At 41.8% G+C, this 22469-nt stretch overlaps 1 protein-coding gene across 6 annotated transcripts in view; it reads right to left on the reverse strand.

Annotated features, from left to right (window-relative positions):
* The window catches only part of FOXN3 (forkhead box N3), a 211789-nt gene that overhangs the window by 22095 nt on the left and 167225 nt on the right, over nucleotides 1–22469 (reverse strand). For 3 of the 6 annotated variants that reach the window (XM_050898294.1, XM_050898293.1, XM_050898297.1), the window contains one exon: nucleotides 199–264. The exons of 2 other annotated variants lie outside the window; for them this stretch is intronic. In XM_050898294.1, coding sequence (XP_050754251.1) covers nucleotides 199–264 — 66 coding nt within the window. The remainder of the gene's footprint in view (nucleotides 1–198; nucleotides 265–22469) is intronic. One more of the 6 variants, XM_050898295.1, reaches the window with a different exon arrangement.

Consider the following 22469-nt stretch of genomic DNA (forward strand, 5'->3'; position numbering starts at 1 on the left):
ACTATTATTCATGTAACAAAGAATGTAATATGAACCACAAAATTATACTCATGTAAGGGTCAAGGAAAGTGTAAGGGTCTACAAGGGAAGTTATATTTCTTCATTAAATCCTTTTTATCTGGTATGCTGCATACTTATAAAAGAGAATATTAACTTTACATGTCTATGTTGCTATATGCTATAGAAATATCTACTCACAACCTGCTTGTATCTCAGGGGGAGTATTCAAAAGCATCATGGCAGTGGCAGCATCAATGTCAGGATCTGGAAAAATCAACCAATAAATACATTATTTAAAACTGGGCTAATCTTCTTGCCCCCGTTGCTAAACTATAGGTTTAACCAAATGTCTGCAGTGAAAATGTATAAGAGTTCATTATTCAGAGGGCTCGTTGATCACACATTGAATTTACCCCCAAAACTTGCATGTGATCCCATTGCTACTATTAGGTAGAGCGCAGTGATGAACGTCACCAAACCATACTTATGTGTGCATGATACCTTTGCTGTTAGCCTCATGAATTTGCTGTTTAATTCTGTGGAGAGTATTTAGATTTCATTACACAGGATCTGTGAAAGTAGGTGCAACATCACAATTTGGAAGCAACACACAGGGATGAGCTGACAGTAGAGTGGGAAAGCGTAAGGAACACCTACACCTGAGCAAGTACAGATGACGACACTCGGTCATTTTGATTTGTCGGTAAGGATTTCAGCGATGTTTGAGAAAGTGTTGGAAGCCAAACTGCTACAATTAAGGGGAAAAAAAAAAAGAAACTAGCATTTCATTGAAGCACCAACTTATTTGCATCCTCATCCATTGTCACTTTAATATAAGCAAAAATCATCGGCTGGCTGCTGTTATTCTTAAATTGGTTTGTGAATCCATCATGAACAGTCAGTTGACAGATGGTAAGTTATAGAGACAGAACAAAATATGATCCTTTTATAACTATATTCACTGGCTTCACACACAGCAGCTCGGCTGCTATGGAAATGTAGGTAGCTATGACAACAGTAAACAACCCCACAACGGCCACTGAGTAAGCTGAAAAGAACATCTGCCCCAGCAAAGCGTCCCAGCTGCCCTGGGGCACAACTTGCTAATCGTGCAGTGATGCCCTGTGACAGAGAAAGCCGCCTATGCCATGTCCAAATAAATGAAGTGTGCAATTGAAGCAGACATAAAAACGCACACCCTGGCTGACTGCTGCCTCTGTGCTGCTAAACTGAATGACTAATGAGTATGCGTTTGTTGTTTGGTTTTTTGGGTTTTTTTTTTTTCAGCTTGTCAGTATTTATACTAAATTACATACCAAAAAATTCAATTTACTGTTAATAGCTTCATGGCACTTTATTTTGGCTATTACGTCAGAAAATTACTTTTCACTGTTAAAAATATATGTATATTGTACCTTTATATATTTCAAATCTATTTCCAGTAATGTGATGTGTTATAAAGTCCTGCAATTTATTAACAATACAAATGACATAGAGAGGATTTCAATATCTGCTTAAGCAAAATGGAATTTCACTTGACCGATTAAGGAAAAAAAAAGGGATTTTTTATTAGTTTAAATATGTACTATTTTTCTGTGAATAGCTGGAAACACACTTCTAATGACTAGTCTATTATTTAATTGCTGAAACAGTAAACAGAGCAACAGTGTAGTGGGTGTAAAACTAAAGTTGAAGCAGTAGCAGACTAAATTAGCATAAAAGGTGCTCACATACTGGCAAACAGGTGCCTGTGCGTCTCCTGGACAGGTCAGTGTATCCTTTTCCAAAAGTCACCAGCAGACTCCTCAGAAAAGCAGCTTTACCAACTTATGTTCATCTTCAAGTCTGAAGATACATCAAAAGCAGTATTCCTGCTGTGAGCATCTATGCTGAAAGTGCCATTTCCAAACAGCTTCACTCCCAAACACGTGTGCCATGTTGCAGGACTGGGTGCACACACCACACAGCCCACACAGCAACAGTTTCCCTTTGGTTAAACTGGAGGAATAATCTATCTAACATTAAAAAGCAAGACAAAAAGCAAAGAAGCCTGAGAAATAAAGCCAAACCAAACCAGAATTCTTCCATCTCTTTCATACCATAAAATCAGTAGATTGTTAAAAGTTGAATTTACTGTATCATAATTCATACAGCCAGCTTCAGCATTTGTTTATTGGCTGTTCCTGAATTTTGTTTTCTTGTTTTACTTTAAATAAGGTGCCACCACTGGGTAACATTATAGCATAACATTAATTTTGCTGTTGAAAGAATAAAAGGACGCAACCAGAAAAAACACATTTCCTGCTCACTTTGGGTTTTGTTTGTGTAACAAACTCTGCGCTTTGAGATAAAATTGATGCAACCAGTTTATCTTGAAAGGTGCATTCTTAGCCTTCGGACCACTAATGGTACCATCATTATTCTGTAATGACTTCACGACACTAACACGAGCTGTTTACAATGCACGACTGCATGCACAGCAGGTGTTTTCCAAAGCACAACCATGATTCAAGCCCATCTACACATGCTATGGTGTCTAGCTCTGTTTCTATTGGTATATTCTTGAAGAAACCAGACAGCTACTCCATCATGCCTTGGTAGAGGTAAGAGGGCTTCAAGACACGCACTCAGGGTAGTGTCAGTAGGATCCAGGACAATGTGCTTTGGTTGTCCTTCTGCAGAGAGAAAAGAAAAACGAGGAACTGGCTGCACAAGGAAGACAAGGGCCGAGGGCCAGCAGTCAAGAGACCACACAAAATGGTGCAGAAGCAATGTCCGAGGGCAAACTGAAAGGCCAGTTCATTCTTGCGCAGCGTTTATGCTCGTAATTTGGAGGTGTTCTCCTGAGAAGGACATTGTCCTGGTTTTGGCTGGGACAGAGTTAATTTTCTTCTTAGCAGCTGGTACAGTGCTGTGTTTTGGATTTAGTGTGAGAATAATGTTGATAACACTCTGATGTTTTAGTTGTTGCTAAGTAGTGCTCATCCTCAGTTAAGGATTTTTCAGTTTCCCATGCTCTGCCAGCAAGCAGGTGTGCAAGAAGCTGGGAGGGCGCACAGCCGGGGCAGCTGACCCGAACTAGCCGAAGGGGTATTCCATACCATAGACCATCATGCCAGTATATAAACTGGGGGGAGTTGGCCGGGAGGGGTGAATCGCTGCTGGGGCATTGGTCAGCGGGTGTCGAGCAATTGCATTGTGCATCACTTGTCTTTTCTTGGGTTTTATTCCCCCCCCCCTTTTGTTATATTCCTTTTCATTACTAATATTATAATATTTTACTACTATTATTGTTAGTATTATATTTTATTTTACTTTAATTATTAAACCGTTCTTATCTCAATCCACGAGTTTACTGGGAAGGGGGAGGAGCGAGCAAGCGGCTGCGTGGTGCTTAGTTGCTGGCTGGGGTTAAACCACGACAGACATCAAGAAGAAGAGCCAGGAAGAAGTCATGAGGAGCAGCACTGAAGGCAGGCGAATGAAGGGCACCTTTGCTTGGACTGGCATTTTCTGCTTAGACTCCTGGTACCCACCAGTGCCCCCAAGCTGAAGGCATTTCAGCTGGCATCTTCGTGAAGCCTCTTCCATGCGGATCCTCTCACTTCTAGCAGTAAGTGCTGACCTCACGTGGCAGCCCGACCAGCCTGGTAACTTTCTACCTGCCTGTCTGTGTTCATGAAGCTGTGGATTTCACAACTGAAATCTCTGCCCTACCTGAAGTCTGCGATCAACACAAAGGCTCCTGAAGTTATTAACAGTGGGTGGTTAGTGAAAAATGATTGCAGGAACATCTTTCCCTAGGAAAACAGGTTAAAAATAACTACATACAAAGTTTCGGCATTTAGAAAATTAAGTATTCAAATGAATGCATTGTCATTTCTTTTTGAAATTAAAGTGGTGAATTGACTGCATACACAAACTGTATGTTCATTTTTTGCTAGTGGGAAGTAGAAGATGCCCAACTTTCCCAGTGAAAGAGGAAAGTAAGGAACAACGAAGAAAAGGAAGGATTGTGGGTGTTGTATGAAGAAGGAAGAGTACGTCAAAGTCTCAAACAGGCAATATCGGAGAGTGACAAAAAATATAGTGACAAAAATTGCCAGCAGCCACAGCTCTCCCTAACAGATGACTGCTGTCTATACACTCAACACTTCATGCTACAATCTCAAGTTTCAGTGCTTGGTCCCTCATCCACCAAGTGTCCTTCAGGGTATCAGAAAGGTCCTGGAAGAAACCTTAAGCACTTACATGAACTCATAACGCATGAAAGCATACATCCCAACGCAGTTCAAAGCCAACAAGGGGCAGGAACTCCACCACAGCTACAGTAACTCCCCTTGCAGTGGGAGCCTACTGTTATTTTTGCCAGCATTGCTTTCAAAGACAAAACTTCTTTTGATTAAGACGATACCAATGAAGGATAAGTCACAAACCTCATGGCAGGTCTGTTCACTGCATTTTGGATTCAAGCCCCTATTCAGCAAAGTGTTCAAAAGTGAACACCAAATCGGTAAACAGCATCTAGTTTTTTTACTGAGGAACGAACCTACAATTTATCACTCTGTGGAATTATGATCTAGTGTGTATTGTCAAGACGTGCTTTGAGCCAAACCTCACTCTGCACGTTACTTGTATAGATCAGAATCTGCCCTGCACAGACATATGAAGTGGCAAAATAGTAGGCATGAAATATTTTGGCATGAGATTACATACATACATTCAGTAATGCAGAGGATAACCCTCGGCAGCAGACTGTTTATTCTAGAACTGACAAAAAATAATTAAAACCAAACAGGTACCTGAGAAAGCCGGATGTGACAGCTGTTCTTTTATTATGTAGTGATCTCTGATCCGAGTTCATTTCATAGAGAGAGGAAGCATTTTATAATCATTCATATTATTTTGATATTACTATTTCAAACTTTGAAGCACTGAATGCTTCAAATCCATCCCCTCCCAACTAAATCGTAATAAAAATTAGGAAAACACAGTCCCTCTTGATTTTGCTAGAGAGTATTTGTTTTTACAGCCATAGTATAAGGTTTTAAAGAAAATAGCAGTTGAAGCAGTTCAAAGCAACCATGGCCTGAATTTTCCAGCACAGATGCCTAGAGAGAGGCACTTAAGATGCATATTTAGGAACTACTAAAATGTTACTGCCAAATGACGTAAAAAAATATAGTTAGTAAATAAACTGCACCATCTGTACACTACAACCATTGCCATGTTATCTCATCAGGAAGGAACTGATAAGATCTTCTTTTAATTTAAAGTTACTACATCTAAAATAGAACTATTTTTGTAAAGAATTTCACTTCACCATTCAGTATGCTAGTTTTCGGCCCCTTCTACTTCTGCCTCAGCATCCTCCACTGCTTTTTTCCATTTAAATGCCTTACTCTAGCTGGAATACATAAAACTTACTGCCACTGTACTCAGAAGACAGAAGTCCAGTTTATTCCTTTTCTACAAGATCAGTCTTTTTACTCCCTGCCTCAGTTCCTAGCAGCACAGCTCATTTCTGCACATTTTTTGTGATTTGATTCTTTGATATTTTCAATTTTTGGCAGCAGGGAAATGTTGCAAAAGCAACACTGTCTTCCACCTTTTACCTTTGGGCTTATTAAACTGCAACAGAGCAAATAGCAGCTTGCCCTTATTTAACTTGTCTGTTAATAGATGTGCCTTTTCCCTTCCCACATCATGATGGTTAACTTTGGTGTAAGTCAAGTTAGGTCAAAGACACAAAGAATAATTAATAGAATGAAGGCTTTTTTTCCCTGTTAGTTTTTTTCTTTTCTATTTTTAATTTATTTTTCCTGACGACAGAATAAGAACATAGCTGTTAAAATAAAACTGCAATGTGCAAGATAGAAAGAAATACCTGAAAAGAACTGTAAGTACTGTAACTCTGTCAAAGTCCTTGATGTAGGATGCCACTGAGTCCACTTCTGAAATATTTCAATAAGGTTGAGAAGAGCTCTTAAAATAAACAGAATACTCGTGGAAGTGTACGGTAAACCAATAGGATTCAGAACCAAGATCTTGGGAAGAAACAAGAAACTATATTCATACCTCAACAACAGTGCACAAAAGACCAAGAATGAGAATTCTGGAAGCTATATAATAGAGGCCAGGAGGAAGCAATTTCACTAGCAATACAAAACTGGTCTGGCAGTCACAGTGGTTCTCCGACTCCTTTGAAAGGATCCAATATGAGATAGAGAAGAAAGGTACGCGTCTAAACAAACAGTAATTTCTCCAGTTCTTTAAGTTCATTTCCGGCACTGCCAAGCAAACTACAGCACAAATTATTCTGAGAGGTCAAATTTTAAAAAATACAGAACATCTGTAACAGAAACCTTCTTCCTGCTCCTCTATTCGTCATGAAGCTACACATACAATTTCCATTCTCTAACAATACCATTTTATCAGCTGAAAAACTGTATAAACAAAAAGTTACAACATATATTCTTGTTAAAAATATTAGCTTTAATAAAAAGAACGGTAGGAGAAAGAGTTACAGAAGGTCTTGCACATGCATAAACTCAAAGAAGTTCATCTATCATTTGGAAAGCTGTATGAAACCAAAACATATCATCCTAACTTTTCATCTCAGTAATAAAGATTAAGATCAATTAACTGTTAAAAGAAAGACTCACAACACTGATATATGTTTTACCAGTGCAAGATAAAAATCTTTTAAGAGACAGCTGACTAAAGAGAGATGAGATACACTTCTTATACATAAAAATGGTATATTATAATATATTCTCTGCTTAAAAACAGGGCGGAGATGTTTGCTTTGGTTTTGGTCCTTTATTTTTAAAATATTTTTTCATCTTGGTGTACATTACTGGCAGGCAAGCTTAATTTTCAGTGCTGAAGGATGTGAAAATAAAATTTAGCCATCACAAAGGCAACAGTAAAGTCTTTTTTGACTCCATCCAGCCTGTGCAGCTTGTAGTACTGAACAGAAAACATCAGCTGGAGAAAGCACTAGCCAGTGAGCCTAGCACAGAAGAAGAGAGAAACAACTTGCTGTTCCATCGTGTACTTACCTAATTTGTGATGAGGAATTTCAACCATCTTCTTAACTGATTGCTGCAGCCTCAGCTTCTACAGTGGAAGACGGGATTATGAGGGCTGTAACTCCTTGCAGCCTTACAGGTTGCACACGTATTTTTTTTGACCAAAGGATATACATACACATAAACACACATGCTCTTTGTTCCCAGTTATGCAGATGTGTGTTATCTCTAACTGGGACATCAAGGTCATCATTGCTCAAGCTTTCATAATGTCCCTGCTGCTAACAATAGGTTTTTCTTCCAGCAAAGTGGGAGGATGGCTGGCAGGAGGAAGCTCTCTACAAAACTCTGACCATTTAAGACCAAATAAACCATACCTTATTGTCCCATACAAGTGTTTGTTGTAAGCACTCATTTCTTTGTCATGCTCTTTCAAAATACATTTGTGTCCACCAGACCTTGAGAACCAAGTATGTCTTTCAGTCCAGCAAGCCCAGGACATGCCAACTGGAAAAGAACCAATGCATCTCGCATAGCCCGAGTGACCCTTGGGGAAACGTTTACAGTCCCCCCCTGCTCTCAGCCACTGGTTCTGCAGGAAAAGGTGGCTTTTGGGTACTTTCACTGCAAGATGAGTCTTCACGAGGGCTTCAGCCAAACATCCCAACTACTGGAACCACCATGGCACAACCCACAGCATGAACACGGCAAGGAAAGGCTTGGGGAGGCGGACATAAATTCCACACCAGTTTCAGGATCCAGAAAGCAAAGGGAAAAATGTCAGATAAACATGAAAACAACAGTAAGAACGGTATTTCAGGGATTTGAAGGAAAAAATGCTACTAATGATGAGAAAGGGGGTCAGGCATGTGACACTGCCAGTGAAAGGACTGTATATAGTCTAACTAGGGAGCCAAATGCAGTCTAAAACCAAAAACAAAGAGCAGAAAAGGTGAACGAAAAACCCAGCAGCTAAAATAGCTGTGTGCTAATAATGCAGGCAGACTGACATAATAAAAGAGGAACTCAAGGCACTAGTGTTATTACAGGAAAATTCACAAACACGGTGGAATGGCAATTATTATGAAACAGATGTCAAAAGGTCTGTGCTTTTCAAGAAAAAGAAATACGGGTTTTATATGGTAGGATACTGTCATGCAATAATGAAACAGCAGACTTTGGAAATAGAAAAAAAACAAAAAAATGTTTGGAAATGTTAAGGCAAGATGGTCTTTCCACAGAAGACTTCTAAGAGAAAGACACTGCGTCTGCTCTTGACTTCTTGCACCAGATATGGATCTGGATAGAGCTCTGCATCATTACAGAAATGGCAGTTGTGTCAACACGGGAGACTAACTTCACAGTACAGATTGGAGAACAAATGCTATTAACCATGGTAAGGCCAGTTATTCCTGGATGTGACAGCTGACAAGTTTCTTTATCCACATTGTTGAATGAACAAGAATAGATTCTTTTCTGCTCTTTATCTTTAGTGATGAGGATGACTTTGGAACAGGGGACCACGAAGTGATTCAGTTTAGATTAAGTGGGAAGGGTAACAGGAAGCCTAATTTTGTTTAAGATCTATGGTTTCCAAAGAGCAAGTTTTGATGAACTAAAAGGAAAGGGACTCTCCAGAAGCTGCCTTCCAAACTGTGCTTCTCTAGGGCAGCTAAGCCCTCTGCAAAACTCTATGACAGAGAGGGAAAGACCACAATAACACAGTCATGAAGAAACTATGCCAGTGGACAGAGGCTCATCTACATAAACCTGCAGAACCCCCAGGATGATGTCCGACACTCCAGGATCAGACCTCACACCACTTCATGACAAAGCCGACCTGCAAAAAGCTTACAGGCAGCGCCACGGACGCACAGGACCCATGCCTATCAGCTTCCAGTGCGCGATGTGCTGTGAGCTGCTGAACTCAGGTGGGATGCCTGAAGCTTGGTAGCTATCTGCACTTGGAGGAGAGCAGTGCAGAGCTGGAGCCTCATACTTGACAGGCAACGCAGTGCAGAGTGGTGATGTAAGCCCACAGCTGCCATACGCAGCTGGCCTGAGCTCTGTGGCAGCAGCCTTAAGCACGTAAGCAAGACTCCTGGTATAATGAAGAGGAGCTGGCCAGAGGCTAACTCCAGTAGCACTTGAACCATGGCACTATGAAGGAAATCCAGTGAGCAAGCCACGTGAGACCTGCCTTGCAAGTGGTCTCACCTCTCCCATTGCACTCCCATGCCCGCATATAAACTTCTGTTCAGACTCTTGCCTTGTCTCTTCTGCTTTCCTCTGCAGGACAGCAGAGCAGGTCCAGGCAGAAAGGTGCAGAGAGGTGCCAGCAGGCAGAGCCTCGTACATGGGGGACTGGGAGAACCAGAGGGGAAGGACAGTGGCCCACAGCTTAGGGAGGTCTATGCACAGGGGGCTTCTTCGTGAACCTAGGAAAGGCTGGGAAAATTGGCTGCAAGCCCAACAGTTCCCACTCTGGTGTACGCTGTGCAACCCTGGGTTTGAAGGTGTGGATGTAGGCAGGACAGCTAGAATTGCCAACACAAGTATGTTAAAAAAAACAGTATAAGCATGACCAACTACCAGGTACGCAGACAGGCAGGCATGCAGTTTGCTGGGGCTCAACTCCATACCACACAGCCGTGACAGCCAGCCCAGACTTGCCCTGCAGTTCTAGATTAGGTGTTTTTTCCCCAGGAGGGACAGTGGATAAATGGAGGTGTGTTAGTGCTAATTCTTGAGTAAAGTCACACCTGAGAGAACAGATCACTTTTTGTTTCTAGAGTTATGTCCAAGACAGGCAGACATATTATAAAGAAAAATCGAAGTCCGTACCATTTACTTCCCTTCTTCCTAAGACTGAGACCAACTAACCGTCACTAGTATGAATCAATCAATAAGCAAATAAATCAAATTACTAGTTTTGAAAACCTATAATTAAACACATCAGAAAACCCTGCTGGGGCAACCGTTTCTCCCTTGCCAATCTTTTGCAAGTGTATCCCCATTAAAGACCAAGAGGACTAGACACAAACTTACCCAAATGGACGGAAGCAGACTAAAGCATATTTTCCATCAGAGCACTCGACCATCATCATTTTGCATTGCTGCGAGCCAGCCCCAGCCTGTACATGGAGACGCTAAAGACTCACCCAGGTCTGTGGATGATGGCTGAGCACTCTCCACAGGGAGTGATGTTCAACATGGCTGGAACAAGCTGCTCTTCTGCTTCTCAGAAGGAAATCAATGGAGGAGGGAAGACAGCCCCAGCAACACTGCCATCATCTGACAAAACTGGTTCCACTCTTCCTGCAATACTCCTTCTAAACTTCTTTAATTTTCGAATAAAGGAAATGACAGAAGAGCAGGAATCTAGCGTTTAGGACCTTTTGACTTTTTTTGCTGGCGAGCTTCCCAAAGGCGCTGAGGGATGAGACACAGGCCAATGGTAAGGCAGTGTCAGAAGTAACATAATTTTTGAAGGATTATTATCGTGAAATATGAAAACAAAGATAGCCTTTGAAGATCTTGACATTCCCACTGCAGACATCTACAAGATAACCAATGGAGTAGCAGAATTACTTTCTAAATACAACAGTCAATATTCTGAGACCATATTGGCCTTTTTTAGTGACAGCTCCTGCTGAAAGCAACACAGCGAACATAAGCTGCCTGAACACTGAAGAGACTTTAAGAGTGAAATTAGTCAGCCTTAGGTTTTGGCTTTAACTTAGCTTAAATAGCATACATAATAATAGGATTTATTTAAAACAACTGCAACACAGTTTGTTTAGACTAAACATTACATCCTAGTTATTAGGGTTTTTTTGTTTCTTACTTCAATGCTTCAGAGAAGAGATTTTGTAGAAGATATGTTGCAAACCTGAAAAAAACCTACCAAACTTGCTTTCGCTTACATTTTTCTTGAATTCAGTTGCATAAGCATCTCAGATCTTCCAGTAAACACTTTGCTAATGCAAAAATTTAGTAACATCTGCGCTATATAGTAGCAAACGTGTAAGTTAAATATTGGCTTCGCTGGAATTTTTTACTTAAACATTTCAAAAACAGAGGAAATATGAAATGCCATGAACTGAAATGTGGCAAGAGAATAATTCACTTGGGTCTCTAGAGAGTGAGCACTAAGGTAAGACTTTGCAGCTAAGTTGCATTTACACATCCCTTGGATGCTTCTAAGGTGCCAAACTGCTATCATGTAGCTCCTTTCTATCTAAAACGGTTGAAACAACCTTTTACTTACTATTATCTGTTACATTTTAATTAAAAAACAAGAAGGGAGACACAGGATTCCACTTCTGCCAACCTCTGATTTGCTATGGATGATCCTGTTCAAACTCTTTGGACTCTGAACTGCTGCTAGCTGACAGGTGAGGTTATCGGAGGACTAAGGAATGAGCAGAATACAACCAGAATTCCTTTGCAAACTCTTTCAGATCCTCAGCTGAAAGGTGTAACGTGTATTTACTTCACAAAACAGAGTGGATAAGCTAAGGGGCTCTTGTCCCATCCTCTTTATGCGGTGAACAGGGACCCAAACTGACCACATGCACAGGCTGGGCCTAAAAGAAGTTGCTGGACATCTTAAAAAAAAAAAAAAAAAAAAAAAAGAAATTAAGCTTTATCCAGGTAGCACTGAGAACTGTGGCTGTAATCCAGGAAAGCACTTATATGTGCATACAAGCCAGAGAACGAGTAGTGCCTGTGCAAGAGGATCAGAGCACCATCATCCTGCAGGGCTCAGCCCCAGACTGGAACAGCTGGGCAGCTTAACTATAGCTTAGGAGAGTTTTGTAAAAAATTAATGTTTTCATTAACAAGAATCACAAGTGTGTTTTGCGCCATTCTTACGGGCATACAGCAAGGCCGGAGTGGAAATCACCTTTTAAATGGTGCTTGATCTCATTTCCCCTGCAGCTCCCCAACGTAGCTCCCCATTCCAGGCAGCCATGTCCCTGCTGGGGAGGAATGGCTGTCGCTCCAGCCAAGCAGGCAGCATGACAAAAGCTGCCACGAAGAAAGAGAGGGCTTGCTTTTAGTAACTATGAAGTCTTCTCGTCAATTTTGTCTTTACAACCAAACAGAAAAAATGCCCAACATTTCTTTTGGTACTCCAAAATTTCAACAAGCTCTAGTGAGAGCTGGTTTACTGATTTTAAGCACAAATTTCTGTAATCCTTGTCAGTGCAGCACACAGGCATCTCTCTGGCCTTTTCGAGAGTTCTGTTTCATGTACGTACAGCAAACAGTTCATACTAATTCTGCCAGCTCAAATTCAATTTACTAGCATGATCTGTGCGTCAGATCTGTGTGTCTGTGAGAGCAAAGCACCGGCTGTCTGGGGAAACAAATCTTAATAATGTTTGGTAATCAGATCGATTACAACAAAACAAAACAGAACACATTCGTCTTGTCTCCCTCCCCATCTCTGCCTCTCTGCACACTGATCTTTAACAATCGTCTGCCCTCTCATGGGAGAATCAAACGGACAGCTACCCACCACTGTACAAAGGCCCTCCCGACTCATCTCGCCACCCTTCATGGTCAGAAGATGAAGAGCTTCTAAGCACCCCAGTGCCCGTCGAAGATTTCCCTCCCCACTCTGAACCTCCCTGCTTCTCTTTTTCCTGTCTCCAGCAGAGGGTAGAAAAAGTATAAGGGTGGCGGACCTCCAGAAAAGCAAATGCAAAAAGAAAAAAGCTCCTATTTATTTTTCATTTTAATGCCATCATTTATAGGCAAACAGCTGTCTTGCATGCAGTCAGGAATAGAACTGAAAACCTTATAGGGATCCTTTCCCTCCCCTAACACATACCTGATGCCCCAATTTAGAAACAATTCTTTATAAATCTGGTGCAACATTTCATCCGGTACAACAAACATGCTAATGGCATGTATTATAGTCTTTGTAGAGGCTTTGTTATAAAGGCCACAAATATTCTTCCATTTGGAACACACCAATGAAAATATTTCTATTTTATGCAAAATTGTCAGTGAAATTCCAGTAAAGTTAGAGACCTCGTAGTTACAGGACTCCTTAGTGCAGAAAACCAAGTGCTAGATTGTACAACAATAATACAGTTATGGAAAACAGTGTAAAGCCTTAAAATGGCTGGAAATAAGTCGTATCACTCACTTGTTTCAGAGGGAACTAACAGCGGTAATTATGCCTGATTAAAAATCAATGTTGCTAGACTTTACGTTGGCTGGGAAGGGCCTTGAATTCATAAACTCCCAAACTGTTAACGCTGGGAAAGCACTGACCTACATCTTCTTTTATGAGGGATGAAGGTAAGCAGCTCCCTTCCTCTTAGTTTCAAGGCAAAGTATCTGGAAACACATTTGAGGTTGGTCTTCATGTCATTACTGGGTATTTTAACAGAAGTGTGAGGATGTATTTGCAATGTTACAAAGAGCTTATTTATAAAGTTAGTTTCAGAAGTGGGAAAACTTCCTTTTCTACTCCTCTCATGTCAGCCAGCAACATCAAATCTGATCTGACCCTCAATCATGATAATGCAGCACAGCTTGCTTAGGCTTTTTACTGATGGAACTGCTTTGAGATTGCTAGAAAGGATGCTGATTAGTATTAACTATGATGTCTGTCATTCTGTATCTCTGGGTAATCCTACAGCTCTATCATTATGATAGCAGAGTGCCTCTCAAGAATTTAAACACAGAAATTCTCTTTTCTTTCAAAACTTTTAGATTAAGTAGTTTGACTAAGGATATATGTGTACATCAAAGAAAAAGAGACATGCACGTGCATACAAGGTACTGGAGAAAAAGCGCAAAAGGTAGAAAAATGAATTTTGCAGCAGAACCTGTGATAACACTCTGGCTGAGAGTGTATCCTACATGAACTCCACCTTCTATGGTCCTCGAAGCTAAGGCTACACTGCAATGTAATTACCAAAGGAGGTCACAGCTTTTCAGGCGGCAAAACTGGAGGCAATCTCTTAGAAAGCTTTGACTATTTGGACAACTATGTTGGCTTTCCAGGTTGGAAACTAAACAGACATATTCATAAGAGCCTCTACACAACATAGCAGAAAATTTTTTTTTAAATCAGCTGAAGAGTTCTGTCAGAGCAGCAAATCTATTTTTACTGGAAAGTCATGTAAGGGTATATATTCCACCCAGACCAACAGAGAGGGTCTAAGTCCACTGTTACAGATGGATGGAGCAGATACTTCTCGCTGGCCTAGCAAAACAGTCATCCAATAGCTCTGAAAAACTGAAAAGCCTCCAGAGCAGAGGCAGAAGCAATGGTCTGCCACAGAAAGGACTTTTCCTAGTGCTGTCCCCATCTTCTCCACAACCACACTTTCGTAATTTGCTCACAGAAATCTGGATTTGCTAAAACAGATCAAAGCCCTGGTTGCAAAGAGCTGCAGGATTGCCTCCCATGTTGGCTGATGCCATCATCTCCATGAGATGAGATGCACAAATCTTACATCACCACAGTGCCATCAGCTGACCAAATCTAGAGGAAGCTCCTCACTGACCCCACACAGATGTTTAGTCTTCTCCAAATTTGCTCATTTGCACATGTTCTTATCAAACCAACCCTTACCTGTTTTACTATTGCAGCTAGGGAAGAGCAGCTGACTACCATCACCTCTGAATTTCACAAGCTGGCGAAACACCTTTCCTTTCAGATACCCTAAGCATATCCACAGCTACTGCCACTAGTGGCTTGCCCCTCTTTACCCCACAGAATGCAATCGAAAACACATTTCTGGTCAAAACCTTTCATAACACTTAAACATCACTCCCCTCCAATTTTCCTTTCTTTCTATTTTCCTGTTCCTCTTTGGCATGTATCAGTCCTTCCAGCAGGCTTTTTCCCTTTTTCCACACAGATATGTGCGTGGTGCCCATCACCGTGGTACCAGAGCTCCTCACCACCGGACAGACATACCAACAGGCCCTGCCCAAGACTCCCAGCAAGGCTGGGACAGGGCTGGGGCCTGAATTTTGGCGGGGTCGGAAACACAACTCCTCTGGGACAGACAGCCATAGCTGAACACTGAAATACAATGCGTTAATAAGTAGGTCAGCTTGTTCCTATAAAAGCAACGGGTTTAACGCCGACCGCGCCTGCCAGCAGGAGCAGGAAGCGACTGCAGTTTTCCCCCCGTTTCCCACATTCAGCCCCTTCAAAGCCACAACACTCCTCCTCTGCTGTTGCCCTCCCGGTGGCAGGGCTGGGCTTGTGGGGTGCCCGCAGCCCCACTGTACCTTGGCCGGCAGCAACTCTGCCTTTGCAGGGCTGTGGTCAGCAGCCACTGCTGAAACCTTGCACCAGAAAGCAAATTCCAAGAAAACAAACACTATCACTAGGCAATTGAAATGCAGTTGGTAGCAACAAACAAACTGTCTGCAACAAGGATCTAGGGCTCTGTTCTTGCCAACAGGTTCAACAGGTTTTGAATATTAAGTCACTCCGAGCTTTATTAGTGCCTAAAAGGGAAACACTGCAAAGATCTTGTCACCTGGGGTCTCACCGCTGTCCCTGCTTTAGTGCAGCTCCCCCCCTCCCCTTCTCTCCCTTTGGCAAGGAAGTATTTTGACCCTCTTTAAATTAGTCAAGAAAAACATTTCCCTCCTGTCCAACTAAAACATTTAAGCGTCCCAACATACTGCGTGTGCCTGAAGTAGGGCTGCGTGCAGGCATCCGTTTTGGGGCGGGGGGGGGGGGGGGGGGGGGGGGGCACCCTGGCTGCAGGGGAGTGGGAACACTTTTCAGTTTGCATGGGTTTTCAGTTGCACAATGAAGCGGACGTTGGAGTGAAACATGGTGCCGAGGTAGCGCACTGGGCCTTCGCACAGCAGAAGCACACCTGGGCTGCCTGCTCACCAGGCCGACCGCAGGCAACCGTCACAGTCCTGCGTGATCCCACCATAAAAACCTGGTGCTGGACCTTACCCACACGGCTTCTTCACCTTATCACAGCTGATACAGAAAGCTCTCCTGAATGGTAGGATCATCGCTTGCAAAGGACACCAGTTTATTTTAATAAAGGCTCTGATACACTCTTGTCATTATTTTCTTTAAATGTAAACAGCAGTCAATGGCATTTACTAAATACAGTGCAAAAGGCAAGAAAGTTCATTCAAACATTTCTTCTCCTCTCAACGAAGCAGCTCACTATGATGCCTCTGCAAATGGATCTCCATGAATCAGCCCAACATGGCATTGCGTGGACTGCTAGACCACAACACAATGCCCAAATACCATCTGCTCCTCCCATGAGTTGGTCTTGAAAGCCTTTAGCTTTTGTAAACAACTGCTGGTCCATTTTATTTTGAGATGCTGCACAATGTAGCAGAACACACTTACAAGCTGACTATAATCAAAAGCTTTATAGTCTGCTAAACTTGTTTTAAATAATGCATAAATACCAAAAAAGACACACTGTACTCTTCATCAATTTTCATGCGAACTCAGTTCTCTGTTTGTTGCATTTTCTGTTTATAGCAGCATGGCTTTAAACCACAGAATAAATAGTATTATTTTCTGTTCCCTTTTAGCCCTAGTCCAGAAACATACACTACATTTAATTACTGTTTTGGTAGAGTCCACCTACACAGACAGGCTGTGCTTGCATGAATCAACTGGTATCTCTGGATTCAGAGCACAGAAGAGGTTAAAAAAAATGAGGGCACTTATGTCAGTCCCTCCTTCCTCTCCCCTTCATTTCATCACAGTGAAAGGGTTTAAAAGCAAAAAATTCCTTCCACATCATATAATCCTGGCATCTGCTGTGCAGCAAATCAAGCTCACTCATTTTGCTGTGTTATTCCCAAAAGTAACTATACAGATTCAGGTCTAGAACTCCATTTTCCACTCCCTCAAGTTTCCAAATACCTGCTTTTCCTATTTAGGCACATCAGAAAAATCAGTAAACACAGCTAGTAAATACAAAGCAATCTTCTCTGTCTAAGTGCAATTCTGATCACATTACTTAAGAAATACAATTTCCTGAGGCTTTTTACTACCTTACTTTATGATACACATGATATAGTATCAATCTACCAACTTCCTTCTGCTGCCCCTTTCTTCAGCGGCCCACAGCTCACCCATGACATTATGTAGTTCAAATACGAAGCCATTACCAAGATTAAGCCACAGAAGGAATCCAGTCTAGAGAGTGAGTAGGTCGCTGTGTTCATGTTTATTATTTAATAACAGGGGATATAAGTCATACCAGAGCAACAATTCTCTACCACTTCATTTATCAATTTCAAAGCAAAGTACATCACACCTCCAGGCAGTGACGGGAGACCGAAGGCTCAATCCATCTGTACTCTCTCTGTTAAGCCCTGGGCCCATATTCAAGGATGGACTCTACAGTAATATATATGGGAACAGTCCCTCTTCACCCGTACTTATGTCCAGCAAAGCCGTGCCAGCAAAACCTTGGGAGTAGCACAGCCTCAAATTCACATCCTATTTTCCATGCAGACACTGTAGGTAATGTGTTTCACCCTCCCTTCTAAATGGATGAAGTTTAATTTTTCTCCTTTGCACGGGCTGCCTGGCTGGTGTACTCAGTCTGCAAGCTTTCTGAGGCAAAGACTGTCTCTTACTACATGTGTCTCTGTTGACAATAACTGCTGTAGTTGTCCTGAAGTCTACAATTTCTCAGATTTTTTTAATGTGATTGAATAAGAAACCTAATGTCCTCACTAACACCTTTCTCAGATATATCTTCTTTGCAAAACAGGGCAGTCTCTCAGTCATTAAACTAACAATCATTAATTTTCTTCTTTAACATGCTTTCCTTCACACCCTTGCTATTTGTTAATGTGATTAATACACAGTGAAGCTGCAATGAAACAGAAACAGGAAGAGAAAGGAAGAGATGACAGTAAAACGTAAAACTTTATCCCAAGAATACCCTCATCACAGATGAGACATTTTACTTTCAGCTTGCTTTTTCCTACATGCCTTTGGCCTCAACAATTGATGAACTACTAACTGGGTTTCCAAATCCTTACAACAGGGCCAAGGTTTTCGCCTTTTTGTTTGGCTAATCTTTTCACATCTATTTGCCTTGCTGCCACGACAACTAAACAGCACATAAGTGATTTGGGTTCATTCAATAGATTCCAAGTTGGGAGCCTGCCTATTTTGTTTGCTTTAGGGCAAAAGGAGGAAGCAAACAGCAGCTTTGTAAGTGAAGTTGCCGATATTCTTCTCTCAATTATGGCTGTGAAAAGATATAGAAATGCAAAGTACTCTTTACAAACACAGTCAGTTCATGCTGATCCAACTTGCTTCAATTCACTTTAATTTGATTCCGCCTCTAGAAGTGGTTTAACTTTGATACCTACTATGGTTTTTCACATTTAGACAGATTGTTTTCAACTCAGCAGGACAAACTAATGTTAATAAGTTCCATTTAGTTTTGAGTATTTGCTTAAAAGGGGGGTGGGAGCTCACAACCAACAAACCCTGAGGCTATAACCAGCTCCCCGGGTGCCCAATGCCATCTTCTCATTTGTATCATCTGACCAATTCCCACTGCTGACATTGTTTAATACTTGTAAGACTTTTCCCCTAAGGTGGAAAAGAAAAAGCTACTTTGAAAGGTCTAAAAAAAACCCACAAAAGCATTTTTTAATAATTGCTTGCCAAGGATGTACTGCTGCATAATAATTTTGCAGAGTAGCTGCAGCAGGTAATCAGGTCTGGCATATGGTAGTTCAGCTGCAGTTTGAAATAGGTACTGCTTTGAAGCACAACTTTACTGCTCCATGACTTTATGGCAGTAATTTGAAGACTTCTTACCCGATGTAAAAAAAAAAATTAACAAAAAGAACCCACTGGAATCAACATATTCTTTAATAAAATAAATGCATTTTGAAACTTTCAAAGTTCATTCAGCTCCTTCCCAGCCTGGCCCTGGCAACTAAACAAGTACAACACACATCATGGCAAGACGCCAGAGTAATATCACAGCTAGGAATCCCCTTTCTTTAACAGTCCATCCAATTGCACGAGTGAGAGTCAGCATTTCTTACATGGGTTTTAAAAACCAAACAATTCCTGCATCTTCACTGAAAGGGAACTCTCTTGCAAAATTCTGCAAGGAGCAGAGTCTGAGAGCAAGGAACACAGAGAGGCTTAACTCACTTGGCTCCTCCAGCAGAGTCGGGGCATCTCCCCTTTCAGCTACTCCATAAGCACTGCAGGCATTGGCAGAGAACTGTGAATTCAGCAACATCATGCTGGGATGTAAAACCCCATAGCCACTAACACACAACTATCAAAAAGTCCCTAGTGGTGCCTTACAACTCCAGTCCTTATTTAATACGTGCTCGAAAACAGTCATGGCACCTGTATGATTAAAAATTAAAAAAAAAAAAGTAATTGGGATTATTGTTGGGGGGGAGGATGGAGGAATGGAAGAAGGGGAGAGGAGGAACAACAAATTTCTTACCTGGTAACACCACCTGAAGACGTATGAGAAAATAACCAAAAAGATGCTGCCTCAGAGGCCCAAGAAATTCTGGGCAACTCATCAGGCAAATACAAAAACGTACAACTGACAGAAGATTCACGGACCTGGAAGGGGACGGAAGTTTGCTCCTTTGTAAGCTGAAGGTAGAAAGTCAACCAAAAAAAACATGAACAGACCTCCACAAAGTTGACCCAACTCTAGTTTCTGGTGTTGATTACAGCCCTGTAGAGACACCCCACCCCCCCCCACCCCCCCCCCGGCACTTCCCACACGAAGATTGTCGCATTACACAAACACTACAAATGATTAAAAATTACATGAAATTTTACAAAATTACATGGTATGCTTCTGCTTCTGTTGCCAGCCCCTGAGTGTCTAGCACACTGTTATGCTATCAAGTTTTGTACTCTGTGCCAGTCACTCCCCAAGGTGTTTATGTGAAGCACTCAGGCAAAATGAACAGAACATCTGTATTCTATTTGCTAATGAGCAATCATCATTTCTACAATTCTCCAGCCAGGGATTTTGCTGTTTGGAATACTAATGCCATTTAAAAAAATTAAAGGGGAAAAAAAAATCTTCTGCTCATTAGTACTACAGTTACTAAAATACTTTTGCACTATTTACAATGCAACCAGGCTTCCATTGCCATTGCTTTCCAGTATTTTTACAAAAGTAGAGCTTTCAGAAATAAAAACTTCGATGATATATACTTAATGTATTTTCAGAATTAGCATCATTTGCAATGCAGCTCTTGCTTTAATTACATTTTATCCACACAGAGGCAAGGATTTAAAATAAACTATTATAAAAGCTTTTCAAACACACTCTACTGAAGACTCCCTTCATTGCTTGCTTTTTATATTGTGGTAGCACCCACAGCAGGCTAGATGAGGTAAAAAAAGAGTTATAAAAATACAGGCCACGGTCTACAAACTTAATTATATGAAATTCCTATGTGTGCAGAGAGAGTGAGGGAATACAACAGCTTTGAAACTCAGGACGTGTTTTGTCTGTAGACAGAAAGAGCTATCAGTCTCCCTTCTAAGCAATGGACATTTGCATCATGTGAGGACCAGGATTATTCTCTGACGGAAAGGCCACATCGCGAAAACAGCAACAGGCTGTTGGGAGTGCTCCCGGCTGCCTCCTCTCACTGCAGCACTTGGGCATTTCGGATATGAACCTCCCTTATCATCCTGTGCATCAGAAATGATTCTGCTGAAGTTGGTGAAGTTGAAGAGCAGCAAATGAGATCAGAAAGGGATATTAAAGTTGACAAACTCAATTAAAGCAGCTTATATAAGAATCGTCTTTATACTTGCTCATGGCGTACTGAAACGTATCTTACCAAGCAAGAGAAAGATGACAAAATACAGGATTTGATTGATCTAGCTAAGAAAGTCCAATGTGGTACTTGCGCTCTCACATGGGAGCAGGTGAGAGGAAAGCATCCCTGTTAGGCAGAAGGAACACAGTACATCAGAAATGTCTGTTTTTCCACACGAGAGCAGAGATGTATTTCAATATGCAGTGCTACCCTTTCAGTCTAAAAATAAACACCCTCATCCTATGATCCACAATCACATCAGGTAGGGTCAGTACATTTCAGTCACTGATGAGATACTCAAAGGCAGCCCTGCTCCCCAACAGGATGAGATGTCTCTGCCACTGTAGCCATTTCCCAGCGAAGACATTGCGATGGAGCATTTTCATCCTTGGCTGGGGAGGCTTTCTATTGCCATGGCAACCGGCCGCGGTCCACACACCACAGAGGACCGCATCGCATCACCCTGGCAGGACAGGAAATGCCACGCCATACTTAAAAGCCACTTTCCTTCAAGACAAAACAACACAGAAGAGAGCAAGACACCTCAACTCTCGCAGATGCTGGATGAAATAATCTGCTCATCACAAACCTCTCGCTTGCTTCGCACGCTTGGCTGCAGACTGTGCTTTAAATCACTCTGAGGGAGGTGTTTTGTTTGACTGAAATACCCAGCTGGCCTCATTTTGGTCAGCCAGACAGGAGGCAGCCTTTGTTTTTTCAGCATTTACCTCTTCTTTTAAGCAGCTGCCAAACAACTTGGAAATACACATCTCTCCTCCTCACAGAGCTTCCAGCCGGCTGGTGGCAAAGCCAGACCCAGTCTACGCGGAGGAGCTGTCTGCCTTAGAAAGCAGAAGGTCCCCAAAACCCCTGTCCTGGTTTTGGCTGGGATAGAGTTAATTTTCTTCTTAGTACCTGGTACAGTGCTGTGTTTTGGATTTAGTGTGAGAATGATGTTGATAACACACTGATGTTTTTGTTGTTGCTAAGTAGCGCTCATCCTAAGTTAAGGATTTTTCAGTTTCCCATGCTCTGCCAGCAAGCAGGTGTGCAAGAAGCTGGGAGGGAGCATGGCCGGGGCAGCTGACCCGAACTGGCCAAAGGGATATTCCATACCATGGAACGTCATGCCCAGTATATAAACTGGGGGGAGTTGGCCGGGAGGGGCGGATCGCTGCTCAGACATCGGTCAGCAGGTGGTGAGCAATTGCATTGTGCATCACTTCTGTTTTCTTGGGGTTTATTTCTCTTTTTTTTGTTATAGTCCTTTTCATTACAATTATTATTATATTTTTATTATTTATTTTTTTAATATTTTAATATATTTATTATTATTGTTAGTATTATACTTTATTTTACTTTAGTTATTAAACTGTTCTTATCTCAACCCATGAGTTTTACTTCTTTTTTTTTGATTCTCCTCCCCATCCCACTGTGAGGAGGGAGGAGTGAGCGAGTGGCTGCGTGGTGCTTAGTTGCTGGCTGGGGTTAAACCACGACAGCCCCCCACATCTCAGCCAAGTATGAGGCAGACCAAAAACAAGGCTAGATGATATGCAGGAGCAAATAATTGTTTCTTGTTTCTTGTGCCGTGATAAGGTAACT

Source organism: Gymnogyps californianus, chromosome 5, assembly GCF_018139145.2.
Source record: "Gymnogyps californianus isolate 813 chromosome 5, ASM1813914v2, whole genome shotgun sequence".
Classification (NCBI taxonomy): Eukaryota; Metazoa; Chordata; class Aves; order Accipitriformes; family Cathartidae; genus Gymnogyps; species Gymnogyps californianus.